The sequence below is a fragment of the Ipomoea nil genome, unplaced genomic scaffold (genome assembly GCF_001879475.1).
Source record: "Ipomoea nil cultivar Tokyo-kokei standard unplaced genomic scaffold, Asagao_1.1 scaffold1952, whole genome shotgun sequence".
NCBI classification, from domain to species: Eukaryota; Viridiplantae; Streptophyta; class Magnoliopsida; order Solanales; family Convolvulaceae; genus Ipomoea; species Ipomoea nil.
This window is the reverse complement of record NW_017618380.1, coordinates 874,221-894,149: the sequence shown is the minus strand read 5'-3', so window position 1 is coordinate 894,149 and position 19,929 is coordinate 874,221. Positions and strand designations below refer to the sequence as shown.

The 19,929-nt window shown below is 41.0% G+C and overlaps 2 protein-coding genes across 2 annotated transcripts; one reads left to right on the top strand and one right to left on the bottom strand.

The window, feature by feature from the left end:
* The first annotated feature begins 4,415 nt into the window (after window positions 1-4,415).
* On the top strand, window positions 4,416-13,240 carry LOC109146945 (putative pentatricopeptide repeat-containing protein At5g59900). Its single transcript, XM_019294593.1, has 2 exons — window positions 4,416-4,555; window positions 10,028-13,240. Exon 2 carries the CDS (start codon window positions 10,146-10,148, stop codon window positions 12,846-12,848), a length of 2,703 nt encoding a protein of 900 aa, XP_019150138.1. The 5' UTR covers window positions 4,416-4,555; window positions 10,028-10,145; the 3' UTR covers window positions 12,849-13,240.
* A 1,204-nt stretch (window positions 13,241-14,444) lies between these two features.
* Window positions 14,445-15,938, bottom strand: LOC109146946 (protein UNUSUAL FLORAL ORGANS-like). The gene has a single exon (XM_019294594.1). It carries the CDS (start codon window positions 15,844-15,846, stop codon window positions 14,758-14,760), a length of 1,089 nt encoding a protein of 362 aa, XP_019150139.1. The 5' UTR covers window positions 15,847-15,938; the 3' UTR covers window positions 14,445-14,757.
* Window positions 15,939-19,929: the final 3,991 nt, after the last annotated feature.

Genomic DNA, 19,929 nt, shown 5'->3' with positions numbered 1-19,929 from the left:
CGACGTCTTATGTATTTTTAAAAAAATAATAAATAATTTTAAATATTTAACGTCGAATTTTATAAAATCCGACGTTAAAATGGTGACGTTAAAACTGTTTTCTGTAGTAGTGCTGGATTGCACGATTAGTGGTATGGTACACTAGTCACCAAGGTACGGCAGTGGTCCTCGTGGTGGCCATGACGCGATTATGGAGTTTGTGACCTGTGTGTCGGGTTCACGTATTTCTTGGGAGGCGTGTGTCGCCGTGTGTGTGATCGGTACCTTGTGTACTATGAATTGGTGGTCTTGTTGGTGGTTTGTTGGTGGGGGACGACGGTCCCAGGAGGGAAAAGGTTGGACTAAGAAGTACAGGGGTCCTGGAGGTAATGGTTGGAACTAGACATAAGGTTGAGGGTAGCCATAATGTTGGAACCGGGCATAAGGAAGGCATATCAATTCGTGATGGGTGATGTCACGAAGGCTTGTGTAGCCGTTGTTGTGAGTTCTCTTCTTGTGACGTGTGTAGTCACAAAGGCATGTGTTGCCATTGGTTGTGTCCTTATTCTCTTGTGTTATGCATGTCGGGTGTTAATCTACTGTGTAATGGTAAATTATGCCTTGAGCCGTTCTTGTGAGTCGTTATTATATCTTGTGTCTTGGGATGTGTTCCCGTATTGTTGATTGTGAGTGCTTAGAGTCTTGTGTTGACTTCTGCTCTCGGTTTTGGAACTTATATATACATATTCCGTTTCGCAAATGATTTTACAAATGTATATCTTATCTATGTATGATATTTCACATGTATTGGTGGGTTACCAGCATTATTCGCTTACCGGACGTCGTCCCATCTTTTATGTGTTTCTTTCAGGTGATGTTTAGACGTGAGCGCGGTCTAGAGCCTGCTAGTGTAGCTCCCATCTTGTGTTGTTATGGCCTGCGTGCCAAGGATAGATTTTAGTACTTTGGACATGTATGGTTTTTAGCTTATGAATTATGCAGATATTAGCCTATGCGTTCACCTCTGGGTGAGCGTGGCATATCACCCCTTTCGTTTCCAGTTTATATAATCTTTTTTCAGTCTTCCGCTGTGTTTGATGTTTTGTCTAGATATCTGCATGTTTAATGCTTTAATTAGCATGGAAATTAGGGGGTGTTACATCCTACGTGGTAGTAGTTCGGGTGGGCTATACACTTTTCCTGTTTCAAGTTCGTCCCCTTCAGTGTTTCTTTCCGCTCGTGTCTCGGCTTCCACTTGGCACAATCGTCTGGGTCATCCCCATAGCCGTGTTCTTAGCCATATACTTCGGTCTTGTTTAGTTAGTGGATCTCGTGATATTATTCGTTGTAATAATTCTTTATGCAATGCATGTCAATTGGGTAAATCTGCCTGTCCCCCCCCCCCCCCCCTCCCCTCCCGTGTTGCTTCCTCTAGTTCTCATGTGCTAGATCTTATTTACACAGACATTTGGGGCCTGCGCCTATTTTATCTACTTCTGGCTTTCGTTACTTTGTAATCTTTGTGGATGACTATTCCCGTTATACATGGTTGTTTCCTATGAAATTAAAGTCTGACCTTTATGTCATCTTTGATAAATTTCGTACTCTTGTTGAAAGGTCCTTTAATTGCAAAATAAAATCCATTCAGTCTGATTTAGGTGCTGAATACAAAAAAAATCATTCCTCGTTTGTTCAGTTAGGAATTCAACATAGACAATCATGTACCTATTCACGTGAACAGAATGGTCGTGTTGAACGAAAACATCGTCACATTGTTGAAATTGGTCTGGCTCTTCTAGCTCATGCCTCTATTCCTTTGAAATTTTGGGATTTTGCCTTTGAGACTGCTGTTTATTTAATTAACAGAATGCCATCTTCGGTATTAAATAACTCCAGTCCCCATCTCCTATTACATAAATCCCCTCCTTCCTATCTTTTTCTTCGTGTCTTTGGGTGCTTATGCTACCCTCATTTTCGACCATATAATCGTCATAAGATGTCATACAGGTCTTCTCCATGTGTCTTCCTAGGTTATCCTGAGTCCTTTAGGGGGTACAGATGCATGGACTTACATACTAATAAGATTTACACATGCAGGCATGTCAGATTTGATGAAAAAGTTTTCCCCTTTGCTACTAAAACTTCTTTGCAAGATCTATCTACTCCGTTTTCTGGACCTTGGGCAGAATCTGTTCACAGTCACAGCACACATATTCCTGCCATGTCCAATGATGAGCCGCCAGAACTGCCGCTACCAGCTTCATTCGAACCAGCCGTGGATCCCAGACAGGCTGCCTCGTCGGGTGATCCTGTGGAGCCCGTTGCTCGCCGGCGAGGCCGTCCACGTGAGCAGTCCATCAGGCCCAATGTCCGTACTCACTCTATGGCCACTCGCAGCAACACAGATGCTCCTCTTTTTGCTCTAGCAGCTCAGGTGCATCCCACAGAACCCACATGTCACTCTCAAGCTGTCAAATATCCTGAGTGGCGTGAAGCCATAGACCAAGAATTCAATGCTCTCCTGCATAACCACACATGGTCCACCCACTGCAGGTATGAATATTATTGGCTGTAAATGGGTGTTTCGTACGAAAAGAAAGGTTGATGGTGCTATTGAAAGGCATAAAGGCAAGCTGGTTGCGAAAGGTTTTACTCAGGTTCCAGGCCAGGATTTCTTCGACACATTTAGTCCAGTGGTAAAGCCTACGACTGTAAGACTCCTTATATCTCTAGCTTTATCATCTGGGTGGTCTATCAAACAGCTAGATGTTCATAATGCTTTTCTAAATGGTAATCTGGCTGAAACAGTTTATATGAAGCAACTCCCTGGTTATATTGATGCTAACTTCCCGAATCATGTTTGTTTGTTAAAAATATCTTTGTATGGGTTAAAACAAGCTCCCAGAGCCTGGTTTAATCGACTACATACGTTCTTACTGTCAGTTGGCTTTCAAGTATCCAAGACAGATGTCTCTCTGTTCTATTACTCTAAAGACTCTGCTTTGGTTTATCTATTGGTGTACGTGGATGACATTCTTGTAATGGGAAGTGATCACGGTATTATGTCTCAGCTCTTGTCCAAACTATCTGCTACATTCAAAATCAGAGATCTTGGTGAATCGAATTTCTTTCTGGGTATTGAAACAGTTAAGAGTGACAATGGGATTATTTTATCTCAACAACGGTATATGAATGATATTTTAAAACGGGTCGGAATGTCTGAATGCAAACCCCTTTCTACACCTATAGCTGTCTCGAAAACTGTCCCCTCCAATTCAGATCTATATGATGATCCCACACAGTACATGAGTCTAGCTGGAGCACTGCAATATCTCACTGTCACACGACCTGACCTATCCTTTACAGTTAATAAGTTATGTCAACATATGCATGCTCCCACCATGTCACACTAGGAGCAGCTCAAACGAGTACTCAGGTATGTTAAGGGAACAGTTGATCATGGTTTACGCATACGACGGTGCTCATCTAGAGATATTCATGCCTTCTCTGATTTTGATTGGGTTGGTTGTCCTGAGGATCGAAAATCCACGAGTGGTTTTGCTGTTTTCTTGGGGAGTAATCTTATATCCTGAGTTTGCAAGAAACATAGAACTGTTGCCAGGTCATCCACTGAGGCTGAATAAAAAGCTCTTGCAGATGTTTGTGCTGAGGTTCTATGGATTATGTCATTACTGCGTGAGATACAGATTTCGGGTATTTCCATTCCAAAATTATGGTGTGATAATCTAGGAGCTACATATATGAGTGCCAACCCAATCTTTCATGTGCGCCAAGCATGTGGAGATTGATTATCATTTTGTTCGTGATCGAGTAGCTTCGGGCGATATCCAAGTCAACTTCATCTCCACAAAGGATCAACTTGCTGATATCTTCACCAAAGCTCTGCCTGGACCTAGATTTTCTTTCTAAAGGACAAGCTACAGGTTACTAGTATACACTGTGCTTGAGGGGGAGTATTAGGACTCTACGTATCTGAGTCTGTTTAGAACTTCTTATCCTTATCACACTGTGACTCTCTACTTCTTATCTTTGTCACACTGTGACTCTCTATTGTATGTATTCACATCATCTGATCTCATTGTAATTAGGTTCTGTTAATACAATACAATCAGTTCTCATCATTACATAAGGGTATTTCAGTCATTGTATCACTTATTCCCTCTCAATTCCCTGCCTTATTCCTGCATACCAAACACTGTAATTTGAATTCCTACTTTATTCCCACCTACATACCAAACACTATAATTTGAATTTATATTTTATTCGCACCTTATTTTTTTTCCATCGAATTACAATTCTTTTCCCCTAATTCCTTCCTTCCAATGGTACAACCAAACAGCCCGTCAATATAAGTTTTAAGAGTCCTGTATGATATATTGGGTCAAATTTTGAACTTAAGTAGTTGGTTACACGGCGCCGCTCCAAAGCACCAGTCCTGTATAACTGTATCTTGCTCCTCCCAAATGTTTGTACAAGCACACAGTCCATCAATGCCTTCCTTTCCCTCGCAAATCGCAATCTCATTTCCAACTGCAATGGCACTGTCTCAGTCATCATTAAGTGTCACAACCCTTGGGTTTAGGCAGCAAAAACAGAAAGGAAATAGCATAAGGAAATAGATGAAGAAGAAGAATAGAAAACTTTAGATAAAGAGGAATTAGGGTTCTGTAACTTCAAACCAAAAACAACATAAAAAACATCTCCAAAAAACAATAATTTAAAGTTGGGATTCATCCCAAAATATCCTAACAAACTCCGATTTTCTCGCTGGGAACAATCCAGCTCAGGCGTGGTGATACGGCGTCGTCTGTGACCAGCCTTCAACTCCCATCTTCATACGTCGTCGTTTGGATTAGCTGGCCAACCACCTCATTCCAGCCGCTTCATACGACACCGTTTGGATTAGTAATAACCGCCGCGTAACTACTCGTCTTCAAACGGCAACGTTTTGGTCCCTGACTTCCCGTACTTAACATTTTTGCAGCCTTCTCTTCTAATCCGAGACTCCTCCCATTCTCTTCTCCTTCTCCAGCTCTTAGGGCCATGACATTGCCCTCTCCTTCAGTGGATCCTTGTCCCCAAGGATCGAAATTTGGGAACTGCCTTGTGATGTGATGGTAGTTCTCCCATGTAGCTACTTCCTTGGGCAAGTTTGCCCATTGCACTAAATTTCCACTTCTGCCTTATTATTCTTCTTAATTAATCTCTTTCCCAGAGCTGCCAAGGGTTGTGTCAGGACCATCCCATCTTGATCAGTAAGAGGTAAGGTGGCTTGTGAACTCAATCCTTCTCCCACTCTTCTCTTCAATTGTGACACATGAAACACTGGGTGAATGGTAGTTCCAGGGGGTAACTGCAGCTTGTAGGCTACTTTTCCCACCTTGGCTGTGACCATATAGGGTCCATAGAACCTGGCAGTGAGTTTAACATTGGACCTAATGGCTAATGACACTTGCTTGTAGGGTTGTATCTTCAAATATACCCAATCCCCAACTTCAAAGCTTCTTTCACTTCTATTTTTGTCAGCTTGCTGCTTCATTCTTGCCTGAGCCTGCTGTAAATTTTCTTTAAGGATGGCCACCATGGTGGCCCTTTCCTTAAACCACTCATTACCTTCTCCTTCTGTTACCACATCAAAGGTTATAGCTGGGGGTAAATACCCATATAGAGCCTGGAAAGGATAGCATTGTAGAGAAGTGTGGTAGTTAGTGTTGTACCAATGCTCTGCTAGGTGAAGCCACTTACTCCATGCTTTTGGCTTATGAAAAACCATACACCTTAGATAAGTTTCCAGACATCTATTGACTCTTTCTGTTTGACCATCAGATTGAGGATGATAAGTTGTTGACATGCTCAGTTTCACCTGCAGTTGTTTGAATAAGGATTGCCAAAACTTGCTTAGGAAGACTTTGTCTCTATCACTCACAATATCCTGGGGAATTCCATGAAGTTTGTAGATGTTTTCCATGAAAATCTCAGCCACCTTTTCAGCTGTGCAAGGGTGTGAGAGAGCTATGAAGTGTCCATACTTGGTAAATCTATCCACTACCACCATTATTACCTCCTTACCATTTGACATGGGAAGTCCCTCAACAAAGTCCATTGATATACTTTGCCAAGCCTGTTCTGGAATTTTGAGGGGTTGTAAAAGTCCAGGATAGGCCACATTTTCCTCTTTGCACTGCTGACACACCTCACATGTCTTGACTGCTGTTATGACTTCATTCTTCATTCCCCTCCAATAAAACAATTGTTTCAACCTGTGGTATGTTACTTGCTGGCCTGAGTGACCCCCAATAGGAGACTTATGCATCTGAGCTAACAACCTGCTTCTCAAATCTCCTGAAACCCCAACATAAAGTCTTCCCTTGTACTTGATCAAACCCTCAGTAACAGTGAATTTTGATCCTGCTTCTGGTACCACTAACTATTCAGTCAACACCTTGGTAGCTAATTCATCCCCTTCATAGCTTTTGAGCACCTCCTCAATCCATAATGGCCTGACAATGGTAATGGCCATTAGCTCAGCTTGTGCCACATCTCTTTTCCTAGATAAGGCATCAGCCACACAGTTCTCTCTTCCCTTTTTATACTGAATTTCATAGCTGAGCCCAAGCAATTTGGTAAGGCCCTTCTGCTGCATTGCAGTAGTGATCTTCTGCTCTAACAAGAATTGAAGACTCTGATGATCAGTTCTGATAATGAAATGCCCCCCACAAAGATATGGCCTCCATTTATCTATGGCATTAATGATGGATAGATATTCTTTTTCATAAATAGAAAGCCCCAAGTGTTTAGGACCAAACCCCTTACTAAAGTAAGCTACTGGTTTTCCCTCTTGCATCAAGACTGCCCCCATTCCTTTGTGGCAAGCATCAGCTTCTACCACAAACTCCTTACTAAAATCAGGAAGTGACAATACTGGTGCTGAACATAAAGCCTGTTTAAGCTGATCAAAAGCATATTCAGACTCTGAACTCCACTGGAATGCATCTTTCTTTAGCATGTCAGTTAAGGGTCTACTTATGGTGCCATATGACTTGATGAATCTCCTGTAGTACCCTGTTAGACCAAGGAATCCCCTTAACTCCCTGATATTAGCTGGTTTTGGCCAAGCCCTCACAGCAATTAACTTCTCTGGATCAGTCTGCAAGCCTTTTTCAAAGATGATATGTCCCAAATACTCCACTTCTTTTTTAGCAAATGAGCATTTGCTCAACTTAGCCAGCAACTGATTGCACTTCATTATCCTTAGAACTTCCCTCAGATGCTCCCAATGACTTTCAAATGAAGGGCTATAGACAAGGATGTCATCAAAAAAGACAAGGACTGTTTTTCTGATTAAGGGTTGAAACACATGATTCATAAGGGCCTGAAAAGTAACTGGGGCATTTGTCAACCCAAATGGCATGACTTTAAACTCATACGGTCCTTGGTGTGTCCTAAATGTTGTCTTGTATTCTTCCCCTTGTTTCATCCTTACTTGGTGATAGCCAGCTCTTAGATCTAATTTAGAAAACACCTTAGCCTTGGCCAATTCTGAAAACAGATCTTCTATGAGTGGGATAGGAAATTTGTTCTTTATGGTTATGCCATTCAAGGCTCTGTAGTCCACACAAAACCTCCATGAGTTGTCCTTCTTAGGCACTAATAAAACAGGAGAGGCAAAAGGAGAGGTGCTATGTGCAATAATTCCAGCTGTCAGCATTTCCCCTACCATTTTCTCAATGGTGTTCTTTTGTAAAAAAGAATATCTGTAGGGCTTTGAATTTACTGGTTTGGATCCTGGTAGCAAGGGTATCATATGATCAAATGGTCTTTTAGGAGGTAGAGTTTTTGGTTCCTCAAACAACTGCTGGTATTCTTGCAGAATCTCATATAGTTCTGGAGGGTGAGATTCTGCTAGTTCTTTGGTTCTGATCTCTTGGAGTAACCCTTGTAACATATATCCTTGTATTCCTTCTTTCACCCATTTCCTGACCTCTTTCTTGGTAGCTTGCTGTAACACAATGTCCTTAGTCAAGCCTTTTAACAACACTTTTCTTCCTTCCTTGTGGAAGGATATGCCTGGAGGTCTAGTATGCAACTAGATTGATGCAAAGAAGTCAATCCAGTCCATTCCCAAGACTATATCACAACCCCCTAACTTAAGAACTCTCAGATCCTTCTCAAAATCTTCTTTCTGTATCTGCCATCTGAACCCCTTACACACTAGATCACAAACCATCTGTTCCCCATTGGCCATTGTAACCTGTAGTGTCTCAGCCTTGTCAGGAACAATCCTCAGTTGATCAAGCACCCTGGGGTCCACAAAGCTATGTGTGCTCCCACTATCCACCAGTATGGTAACCTGCTGCCTATTAATGATGCCTAGCAACTTAATAGTGTTTAGGCCTTCCCATCCAATCACTGCATTCATAGTAATCTCCACTTCTTCTGTTTCTGGTTCTACTAAGGATTCCACATTCTCATCTTGGTCCCCACTCATTCCCTCTGCATTTTCTTGAAAATCAGCCCCTTCAATGATATTAAAAGTGGGACTTTTACATCTATGACCAGGGTTCCAAGGCTCAAAACATCTGAAACATCTGTTTTGCTCCTTAAGTTGATCTCTGAACTTACTGATTTCAGGTGATCTAGCATTGGAGTGGAGATTGTTTGAGGCTGTAGATCTGGTGATATTCTGGCTGTTTTGGGTTTTTGCTGGTTCATTTTGTCTAGGGTTATAGGTTCTGTTGGGTGGCTGTGTTCATAGGATGGTTTTTGGGTAGGTTGGGAACTGGTCTTCTGTGAATCATTCACCTTCAAACCCTTCTCAAATTGCCTGTCCAACCAAATGGCATCCTCCAAGCTATTAGGCTTAGATGTTCTCACAAAACATCTAAGTTGTTGCTTTAACCTCACCACAAAGCTATCCAGGAAATATTGATCAGTCAAGTAGGGGTAGATCTGCACTAATAAGCCTTTGTACTCCTCAAACTTATCAGAAAAGTCCACTACATTACCCCCACTGTTTAAAATTAGAAAACTCCTCCATTACATCAATATTACTCCCACAGAATCTCTTTACAACTGCATTTGCAAAATTAGGCCATTGAAACCCTTCCCTTAATCCATTTAAGTATGCCTCATACCACATAGCCACCTTGCCAGTTAAGTTTACACATAAAACATGCATGGTTTCATCCCTGGGGATTCTGGCTAACATAAAAAACCTCTCGCACCTAACTACCCACCGTCTTGGATTCTCATAATCAAAAGAGGGAAATTCATGTTTATACCTCATTCCTTGCTCACCCCCTGGGTTGTTTTGGCCAGCTCTTGCCCCAAAGTGTACTCTCCTAGCCAGTCCTTGCCTAGCTGCATTCCCAGGAAATCCATGGTAACCAAAAGGGTGTTCTGGCAAGCCATCATCTCCATCAGAGACTTCTTCCACCTCCACTTGTTCTCCATCAACAGGCTCTTTTCCCGGTCTTCTTCTTAGATCTACACTGCCTTCTCCTGGACTCTGCTGAGGAGGTGGGGGTTGTCCATGGACTGAGGGTTGGTCCATGGAAGGTGGGGGTGGTCTGTTCAACCTTAACAGCTCAATAATCTCGTCTTTCCACTCCACCATGTGAGCTCTAAGCTCCAGGATAGAGTCCTCTATTCTCTGTTGCCCAGCAGTGATCGTTGTATTCTGCTCAAGATTACTTGCTTCCAACCTTGCCTCAAACTCAGCTTGCTTCTCTTGCAAGGCCCTAAATCTTTCTTCATTATTCACCATTGTAGCCCAGCAAAGGAGCTCTGAGACCAGCCTTCAACTCCCATCTTCATACGTCGTCGTTTGGATTAGCTGGCCAACCACCTTATTCCAGCCGCTTCATACGACACCGTTTGAATTAGCAATAACCGCCGCGTAACTGCTCGTCTTCAAACGACAACGTTTTGGTCCGTGACTTCCTATACTTAACATTTTTGCAGCCTTCTCTTCTGATCCGAGACTCCTCCCATTCTCTTCTCCTTCTCCAGCTCTCAGGGCCATGACATTAAGTTCAGTCCCAGTCTGAACCCTAACCCTCACGCACGACTCTTCTTGAATTTCGAGAGGTTTAGAGTTTAGTTATACTTCAACCCACAATCTGTATGCATTTTTATACCGGAAGATGAAGCTTTCCCTTCGGCCGCGCCGGCCCTTATTGAATTTGGGACCCGAAAGGAAGTTCATTTCAATTGTACGCTCCAACTGTACCTTCAAGAATGCAGAGCGTAACCACATTGACGATGACGAAACTTTCATAGGAACCCTAAACGGCATTGTTAGGGGAAGGCAGAGTTGGAATATTGCCCTCAATGATCCCTTCTTTTCGACCCGACTCAAACCCCGTCACATCGAGCGGGTGCTTCTTCATACCCTAGACGACTCCAGGTTAGCTCTGCGCTTCTTCAATTTTCTGGGGCTTCATAAGAACTTTCATCATTCCACTGCGTCGTTTTGCATTCTGGTTCATGCCTTAGTACAGTCCAATCATTTCTGGCCTGCTTGTTCGCTCTTGCAGACCCTTCTTCAAAGAGGATTGAATCCCAGATTAGTTTTTGAGGAATTATTGAATTCGTATAAACGATTTAATTTTGTTTCGAGTTTGGGTTTCGATTTGCTGATTCAGAGCTATGTTCAGAATAGGAAAGTATTGGATGCTGTGTTGATTCTGAGGCTTATGGGAGAATGTAGACTAATGGCTGAGTTTAGGACTTTAGGTGCTGTTTTTGGTGGACTGATTCGAATAAGGCGATACAATATAGCTCTCAGTTTGTTTGATGAGGTAGTGGGTTGGGGTGTCCAGCCTGACTGTTACATGTCCACAGCTGTGGTTAAGAGTTGGTGTGAGCTGAAGGACTTTGACAAAGCTGAGGAAATGGTGAAGTGGGTTGAAAGGAGTGGCTGTGAATTGAATGTCAACATGTATAATGTATTGATTCATGGGCTTTGCAAGGGTGGGAGAGTACAGGAGGCTGTTGAGGTGAAAAATTTGTTGGGTTGCAAGGGGTTGAATGCTGATGTTGTCACATACCAAACTCTGGTTTTGGGGCTCTGTAGAGTGGATCAATTTGGTGTTGCTCGAAAATTGATGGATGAGATGTTGGATTTGGGCTTTATTCCAAGCAATGGTGTTCTGTCTACTGTGGTTGATGGGCTAAGGAGATTTGGGGATATTATGGCTGCATTTTCCTTGGTTGATCAGGTGATGAAGGTTGGGGCAGTGCCAAGTTTAATTGTTTATACTAATTTAATGAACTCGTTGTCTAAAGATGGGAAGTTGGAGGAGGCAGTGTTTCTTTGGGAGAGAATGAGAGTGAATGGGCTGTTACCAAATGGTATAACTTACTCCGTTATCATTGACACTTTGTGCAAAAGTGGGAAATTGAACGCAGCAGTTGATGTCTTCAATGATATGCTTGGTTCTGGGGCGGAACCATCTGTCTATCCCTATAACTCGTTGATCAACGGTTATTGCAAGGCAGGAAAACCTAATGCAGGACACTTTGTGCTCAACAAGATGTTTGATAAAGGAATGACTCCAACTGTTGTGACATATACATCATTGATAGATGGATACTGCAAAGAAGGGGAAGTTCACATGGCATTTAGACTTTATCATGAGATGACAGGCAAAGGAATTTCACCAAATACGTACACCTTCACTGCACTTATCTCCGGTCTTTGCCATGCAAACTTGCTGGATGATGCAAGGGAACTGTTTGATGAGATGGTGAGAGTAAATGTCACTCCAAATGAAGTTACCTATAATGTCATGATTGAAGGATACTGTAAAGGGGGAAACACGACTAAGGCCTTTGAATTGTTCAATGAGATGGTGGAGAGGGGTCTTGTCCCTGATACATACACCTATAGGTCTCTGATAGCTGGTCTTTGCTCTGTAGGTAGAACATCTGAGGCGGAAAAGTTTGTGGATGACCTTCAAAAAGAAAATCATAAACTAAATGAGATGTGCTTCTCTGCCCTTCTTTATGGTCTTTGCAAGGAGGGAAGACTAAAAGATGCATTAAGTGCTAGTAATGAGATGGCAGGAAGAGGAATGAACTTGGACCTCGTATGTTATGGTATACTTATTTATGGAGCTCTAAAACATGATAAGAAACAGGTAATAAATATATTGAAGAAGATGCATGACCATGGTCTGAGGCCTGACAATGTAATATATACCAGTATGGTCGATGCATATGGGAAAGATGGTGATCTTAAAATGGCATTAGGCTGTTGGGATATAATGATGGGTGAAGGGAGCATTCCTAATGTTCTGACATACACAGTGATGATAAATAGTTTGTGTAAGGCTGGGTTAGCTGATAGAGCAGAGATCTTGTGCAAAGAGTTGCTAGCTACTGGTTTGATGCCAAACCAGTTTACTTATGCTTGCTTCCTTGACCACCTAACAAGAGAAGGATACATGGAGAAGGCTATGCAGCTGCATAATGCAATGCTTAAAGGCTTTCTTGCAAATGCTGTCACTTATAATATACTTATTCGCGGCTTCTGTAAATTGGGTGAAATTCATAAAGCTACTGACACATTAGTTGAAATGAGAGATAACGGCATCTCCCCAGATTGTATTAGTTTCTCGACAGTTATTTATGAATTTTGTAGGAGAGGTGATTTGCCTGGAGCAATGAGGATTTGGGATTCCATGATCAGCAGTGGTTTGAAGCCTGATACGGTGGCTTATAATCTTTTGATATATGGTTGTTGCATTGCTGGAGAACTGGACAAAGCTTTTGAATTGCGTAATGACATGGTGAGAAGAGGTCTAAATCCCAACAAGAGAACACAGACTTTACTAGTCCATTGAACTTTTCTAATGAGTTATAAGTCAGGTCCAACAGTGTGCTTCATAGATAATCACTCCTTGGAGTTTGAAATGATCTTCAGTGAAGAGTTTAGATCTGCAGCTGCACACCATTGGTTCAATGCCTTTTCTTTTTTCTCAAAGGACTGTGAACCAAGATTTAAGCATCATCAAATGGTAGATAGTGGACGTTCTTTTCTCTCTATTGCTCATTCAATCTTACTGTGTAATATAGAAATCTCTCAGTATACTATAAAAGTATAGAGGGCTAAGGTGGCAATGTGTTTGGCTTTCTTGGGAATTAGAAAACATTTTTAAAATCATTGTTTGTATCGCAAATTTCAGAACTGTCCCCCACAGCAATTCAGTAGCTTATTCCTTCATCAGTTTAGCAGCATATTCATGTGGGTCATGTCTGCTGGAATGACTTGAAAATACTAATGTGACCCTTTTCTTCTTGTTTCTCATATATATGGAGTAGTACTTTGCAGAGGCTCAAGTCTTGGTTTCTTACTAATTTGACTGTCATCTGTACCAAAAAAAGTAGGGGAAAAAGAGCATGAAAAATAGCCCAACATTATAAACATGTTCTCTTTGGCTCACACCCAAATCCCATCACTCTCTTGTATGTCTGGTGGAGCACCCATTCTGAGGATCTGAGATATACTTGGGGAAAAATAGATCTACGAGTACAAGATAGTTGACTATTACAGAGGGTTGATGTACATGTCATGTGGGAAAAAGTTCTTGCAGCTTGCAGTGATGATATTGAGGAAGTCTATGGTTGAGGTACCACAATGTTCTTATTGATGGTTAACTAAACTTCAATATATTGATTTATCTCTGATTTAAGATTTTATCGTTTTTGTTTTTGTTGTTGTTAATGATCTTTGTTATCAAGGGTTTCTTCGCTCTCCATTATTTTCTATCTTGTTCTCAAAAACTATCCCAGTAAGCTTATTTTGTCTCAGGATGCATAGTGTAGCAATGAGAATTCCCTTTGCTCCAACATACACTGCTCAGGACCTTATATTGTAGAAATGGTGAGAACTTGTGTGGCAATGATTTCGAGAGGTTATTAAAGGAACTCTATGTACTTGTACAAATGAACTTTTGAATGATCCAGCTCTGTTTAGTTGCATTTGTAAATTTGGCCAATGATTCAAAACTCACTTTTATTCTCCAGTTGAATGCACTAATCTCCCGAAAATTAGTTTTGTGATTCAGTGTCGGTTTCTGTCCAATAAATTAGTCTTCTGTCACTGTGCCATTGGGATGACTTGTGCAAAATCTGAGAACACTTGAGAGTAATACTAGGAAATTGAATGCCCCTTTTGTTGTATGAAGAATGTCAGATTCTTCACTTATATTTCAGAACACTGCAAAATCTTGGCTACATTATTATTATTATTATTATTATTATTATTATTATTATTATTATTATTATTATTATTATTATTGTTATTGTTATTGTGTTTGTGTTTGTGTTTGACAGCATTTGCAACTGCAGTGAATCTAAAGAACTTCCCGGCTGCCCCTCCACATGATATCTTTGCTGTCGTTCTATCTGCACTTCTGATTGAAGATCTGCCCTGTGAATTCTACATGCTACAATATATGTATGTTCATACAACCTTTTCCCCCTAAGATGTTTTACTGTTTTTATCATCATACTGTTGGGGACAGGAAAAGTGGGATTCAATCCCTCTAACCAATTGTGTGGAAAGGAATGTAACTTGTAAATTGTAAATGGTAAAATACTTGTACCGGGAATCTAAAACAAAATCTCACTCATCTTATTGTTACAACGAATATATAGTTTTGACTGTTCTTTTTCTCCATACTGCACAGGTAGGTATTCACATCCCGCGAGTTGAGACTAATTCCATCAAGACCCAGTCGGATTTCTTATTTATGCACAAAGGCGGAGATTAGGATGCAACAATAGCCCTTTGATGGGGAAGTTGTGCAACTGGTTTTCTCTTACTGAACTGTTACACCCTTCAACCCAACACCATTGCCATCCACCATTCTCCACACATCCCCTCCAAACCACCATTCCTTCTCCCACATCTCTATACAAATACACTGCCCTCCCATCAATCCCTCCTACACACTTAACATTTCCCCAACTTCCATTCCCTCCCAACAATCTCATTCCCAACTCCAATGGCATTGTCTCAATCACACTCCACTTATCATCTTCCCCAAGCTCCCACACCCATACCCCTCCCCCACCCCCCACAACACTCAGCTGTCCCTTTCTTGCCACCAATAATGCTGCGAATTCAAGCCTGTCACCCATTGGTACACTCAACTGTCTCCATTTTTTAGTCTCAACTTCAAATCCCATTATGCTATAGGCCCTGGCAGAAGTGATCCAGTACAGAACTCCATTACTATGCACACCCTCATTTGCAGTCCACACTGTCAGCCTCACAGCATATTCCATTGGCATTGCTCCAATCACCCTCCACTTGTCGCCACCCGATTCATATATCTCCAACGTTGGAACGTACGATGCTGCTTCCGACATCCCTCCGGCCACGTAGATTCTATAGCTTGAATTGGGGGACTCTATCACCCCAACTGCGGGGTTTGTTCTTGGGGTGTTTAGCATCGGAAGGTGGCGGAGCTGTCTGGTGAAAGGATTGCAGATGGCTAGCTGAAGGGTGGTGCTACTAGCAAGGCGTAGTAGCACAAGACCTCCACCGGTGGAAGCAACGGGGCGAAATGGATACGGGATGAAATCCAGCGGTAATGTGTGCCAGTAGTTATTGAGTGGGTTATGGGCGTAACAGACAAGCTTCTGGAAGCGTGTGGGCAAAGCAATGAACCATGGCAGCTGACTCCGCCGTGCCTCTGGCGGCAGGGGGGCGGCGGCGGCAGAGTTGGCACAGGAGCACCAGTTCTTGCAGACAGACTTGGCCCGGGCAAAAGAATCCGGGGAGAGATAAGAGAAGATGACAGACAGGGGATCAAAAGGAAGGGTGCTCCACATATCACCAGAATTGAGATACCATCAATGGTGGTGGTCTAAGGTTGTTAATTAGCAGCATAGTTTAAGTTTAAGAATTGAGAATACAACGTTGGAGTTGCTTTCTCAAAAAAAAACGTTGGAGTTGCAGTGCAACAGAATATGATTCAATCTCTTGCAGGCTGCAAGTTGACAATAATTGTTGATGGGATGAATTATGAATAATGATTTCTCCTAGGAAAATGTGACCCACATCAGCCGAAATGTAACTTACGTAACATGTGACCCTCAGATTACATTTTCAAATAAGATTCCATTTTTGTTCTGTCTGTTAAACGGTTCTTGGAACTTTGAAGACCCCAAAGGCCAAACAGATGATACAGTACGCCGTTTTCTTCTCCCTCCCAATAAATAAATAAATAAATAAATAAATAAATAAATAAATAAATAAATAAATATATATATATATATATATATATATATATATATATATATATATATATATATATATATATATATATATATATATATATATATATATATATATATGGGAAAATTGCATCTTCAGTCCCTGAGTTATAACCAAGTTTCGATTCAGTCCCTGAGTTATGGCCGTTTTCGAGTTTAGTCCCTCAGTTATGAGCAAATTGGCGAGTTTGGTCCCTAGCGTTAATATTTTGTGAAAACTTAAAAACAATTTAATAATAGAGGGTGAAATAGGAATTTCAAATTATAATCTTCTTTTTTATGTTGAAACTCGTTGCACAACAGTCATTCTTTTCTTCTTATACCTACAATCGAAGGTCTTTTTCATCCCAAGCTCTGAAATCTCCTACTTCCGTTAGATATAAGAAGAAAATAATGACGGTTGCGCAATGGGTTTCAACATAAGAAGGGGATTATAATTTGAAATTTCTATTTTAACCTTCTATTATTAAATTATTTTTAAGCTTTCCGTTAGCTGCCGATAGAATATTAAAGCTAGGGACCAAACTATGCTTGGTGACTGTACAAATCCCTCAATGCGATCAATTGGATCATCAATAATTCTTGGGATATTTTCCAAACAATGAAAAAACTCATTCCCTGTCCTAATTGGTGGAGGTATTGATTTCTCTACCCGTCGTTTGACGAAGGCATCTCGATTCTTCCTCCAAGAGTAATTCATTGAAAGGAATTAACGGTGACAATCAAACCAACATGTTTTATGACCATTTTTCAAATAAAATGATTTAGAATATAATACTGAAGACAATAAGGACATTCTAGTTTTCAGGCTGTCTGCCATCCAGATAACATACCATATGCAGGAAAGTCATTGATGGTCCATATTAACGCAGCTCGCATCATAAAATTTTGTTTCAGTGATACCGTACGCAGGAAAGTCATTGATGTTCCATATTAATGCAGCTCGCATCATAAAATTTTGTTTCAATGATGAATCATAAGTTAAGACACCTGTTTCCCATAACAATTGAAGTTCATCAATTAAAGGCTGCAAATAGACATCAATATTGGCTTTTGAGTTCTTTTTTCAATGAATAATACATGTTAAGAATGTGGATGGTGTAGTCGTACACATTGAAGGTGGGAGATTACACGGAACAACCATAACAGGCCAACAAGAATACGGCTTCGCATTGAAACCAAAAGGAAAAATCCATCAGAACATAAGCCTAATCTCATGCTTCTAGGATTTGCTGCAAAATCAGGAAACCTTATATCAAAGTGCTTCCATGCTTCACCATCTGAAGGATGACACATAATACCAGGTGACAGGATAATAGGGCTGGCACCCGACCCGGATCATAAGTGGGCATCTGACCCGGCGCCATATTTGACCCGGCACCACATGGAGACCCAACGGGCAAAACTCCAACGGACAGAATTCCAACAGGTGTCACCTTTATTGCAATTGAAGCCACCATCGATGCCACCATTGATGAGAGAGAATTAAAGGCTTGGCTCCCCATTTATGTCCCATGTTGTTACCGTTGGCACCTTTGTATAAGTAGATGCTCCCCTCAGCTTGAGGGGACATGTTCAATACTCTGGACAAAGACACACTGTATTTTCTATACTGAAACTAAGGCAATACAACTATCGTTACAATCCGTTATTCTGATATTATTATTACCGGTAACATATTTACCGTCACCAGGTTCGCGGCAATTTTCATAATGCCACCGCATGTGTGAAGCAGAGCTATGTGATGCATACAAATGTTGCAATCTATGGATGAGAGGAAGGTAATGCATTCTTTTGCATGACACCTCTTTTGCACGAGTACATCCATGTGGGCGTGGTTTAAATCTTGGCTCACCACAAAACTTACCGTGCTTGTCATTTATTTCAGACTTACAGTACAACATACAACTATTTACACAACAATAAATATTCTCATGTCAAGACCAAGCTTTATAAGTAATTTTTTTTGCATCATAATACCTGGTAGGTACTCGATTATCGGGACCCATCAAATGGTTAATATACTGAAATATATGATACATTGCTAGTGCGGTATATTAAAAGTTATTTTGATATTCATCATCCTCAATGTATATGACAGCTCTATTACTTCACTAACATTGATAAAGGTTGTCCCGCAGCATTTAACAAATCATATAAGTTTTTAGCACTACTATGTGGCTCTTCATCTTGGCCATTCTCGGCATTTAGTGGAAAAAATGATGGACCAGATACATCAAAAATCATATGTTCATACTAATTATTTTCACTAGGGCCCTCATTCATATGCGGTTGTATTGAAGGGGGAAGCTCATCGTAACACGTCCAAACCCAATAATTCGGTTCAAAATCCTTCTTATACAAATAAACACGAACATCATCTTTAGACTAGTGTACTCTATTATATTCCTGTTGGAATTTTTAGCAAAAATGGCATTTTGAGTGATTATTTTGTGGTACAAATATATGTGGGATCCACTTCCGATTTGGGTCGGGTCAAAGTGGATTCGGGTTCTTCGTAGTGAGACGAAGAATTTGATATAATGTACGCTCAAAATGGGTAATAAGTGAATGAGAAATTGATTCTCAAAGTGAACCTATTTTAGAGAAGCCGAACTCTTAAGCTAAATTGCTAATTAATTTAGCAATTCGTAATTTGGTTATCAAGCTTGATTCGTTATAAGCTTGAAAGATTAAGCTTAAGAGGGGTAATTAAGCTTGAAAGCTTAATTAACTAATGATTTGGGATTTAAGCACAGTTCGTGCTTTTGGAAATAGAGCTCCTTTCGTGTGATGAGCTCCTTTCGTGTAATGAGCTCCTTTCGTGCTCAGCAACATGAGTTGGCACGAGTCAATGCTATATGCATTGATTCGTGCTGCACCGTTTCGGTGCGTGTGAACCACCGGGTGTGATTTTCAGTCCCAATTCGTTAAACCTTCGGGTTTGTACGGACTTCTCGGTCACTCAGATATTTTGAAATGGGTCGTTGTGGTCGGTACGAATTAATCGCGTATTAAGTTCGTGACCGTTGGAATTATTACGATAATAATTACGACCGTTTCAAACGTTATTATCCAATTATTAAATCTTGGATTTATATTGGTTAATGTGCCATGATGATGCTATTAAATCCCTTCTCCTATATAACCTTGTTATGTTGGCAGAATGTTTTTTCACATGATTTTGAAAGTCTCAAAACAATTTATTTTTCTCTCAACTGTCATTCTTGGTTTCAAAGAGAAAATTGTTTGCCAACATAATTCCATAAAACATCGGAGTGCTCAACTTGTGTTCTAGTTCGCCGGGCTTTGGGTTGGAGTGCTCGAACGCCAAAGTCGTAGTCCGTTTTATCCAGGGAGACTGACGCCACAACGATCCTAGCACCCTCGGGAGGTGGCGAATCGGTTTTAAGGAGAGTGTGTGTACACAAAACTCGGGCTTCCTATGCTTCTTCTTGTTTCTTCGCGTTGGGTTGAAACCTCAGGTTAGAAACCCGTATCTTGTTTTTTTTGTTCTTGGTTTCGGACCTAGGGATAGGATTAATCTCGGATAGATTAAATCCTTGTACTAGTTTCGTACTAGTTGTGGTGGGATTAATTTCTGGAAATTAAGTCCCGTGTAACAGTTTCGTACTAGTT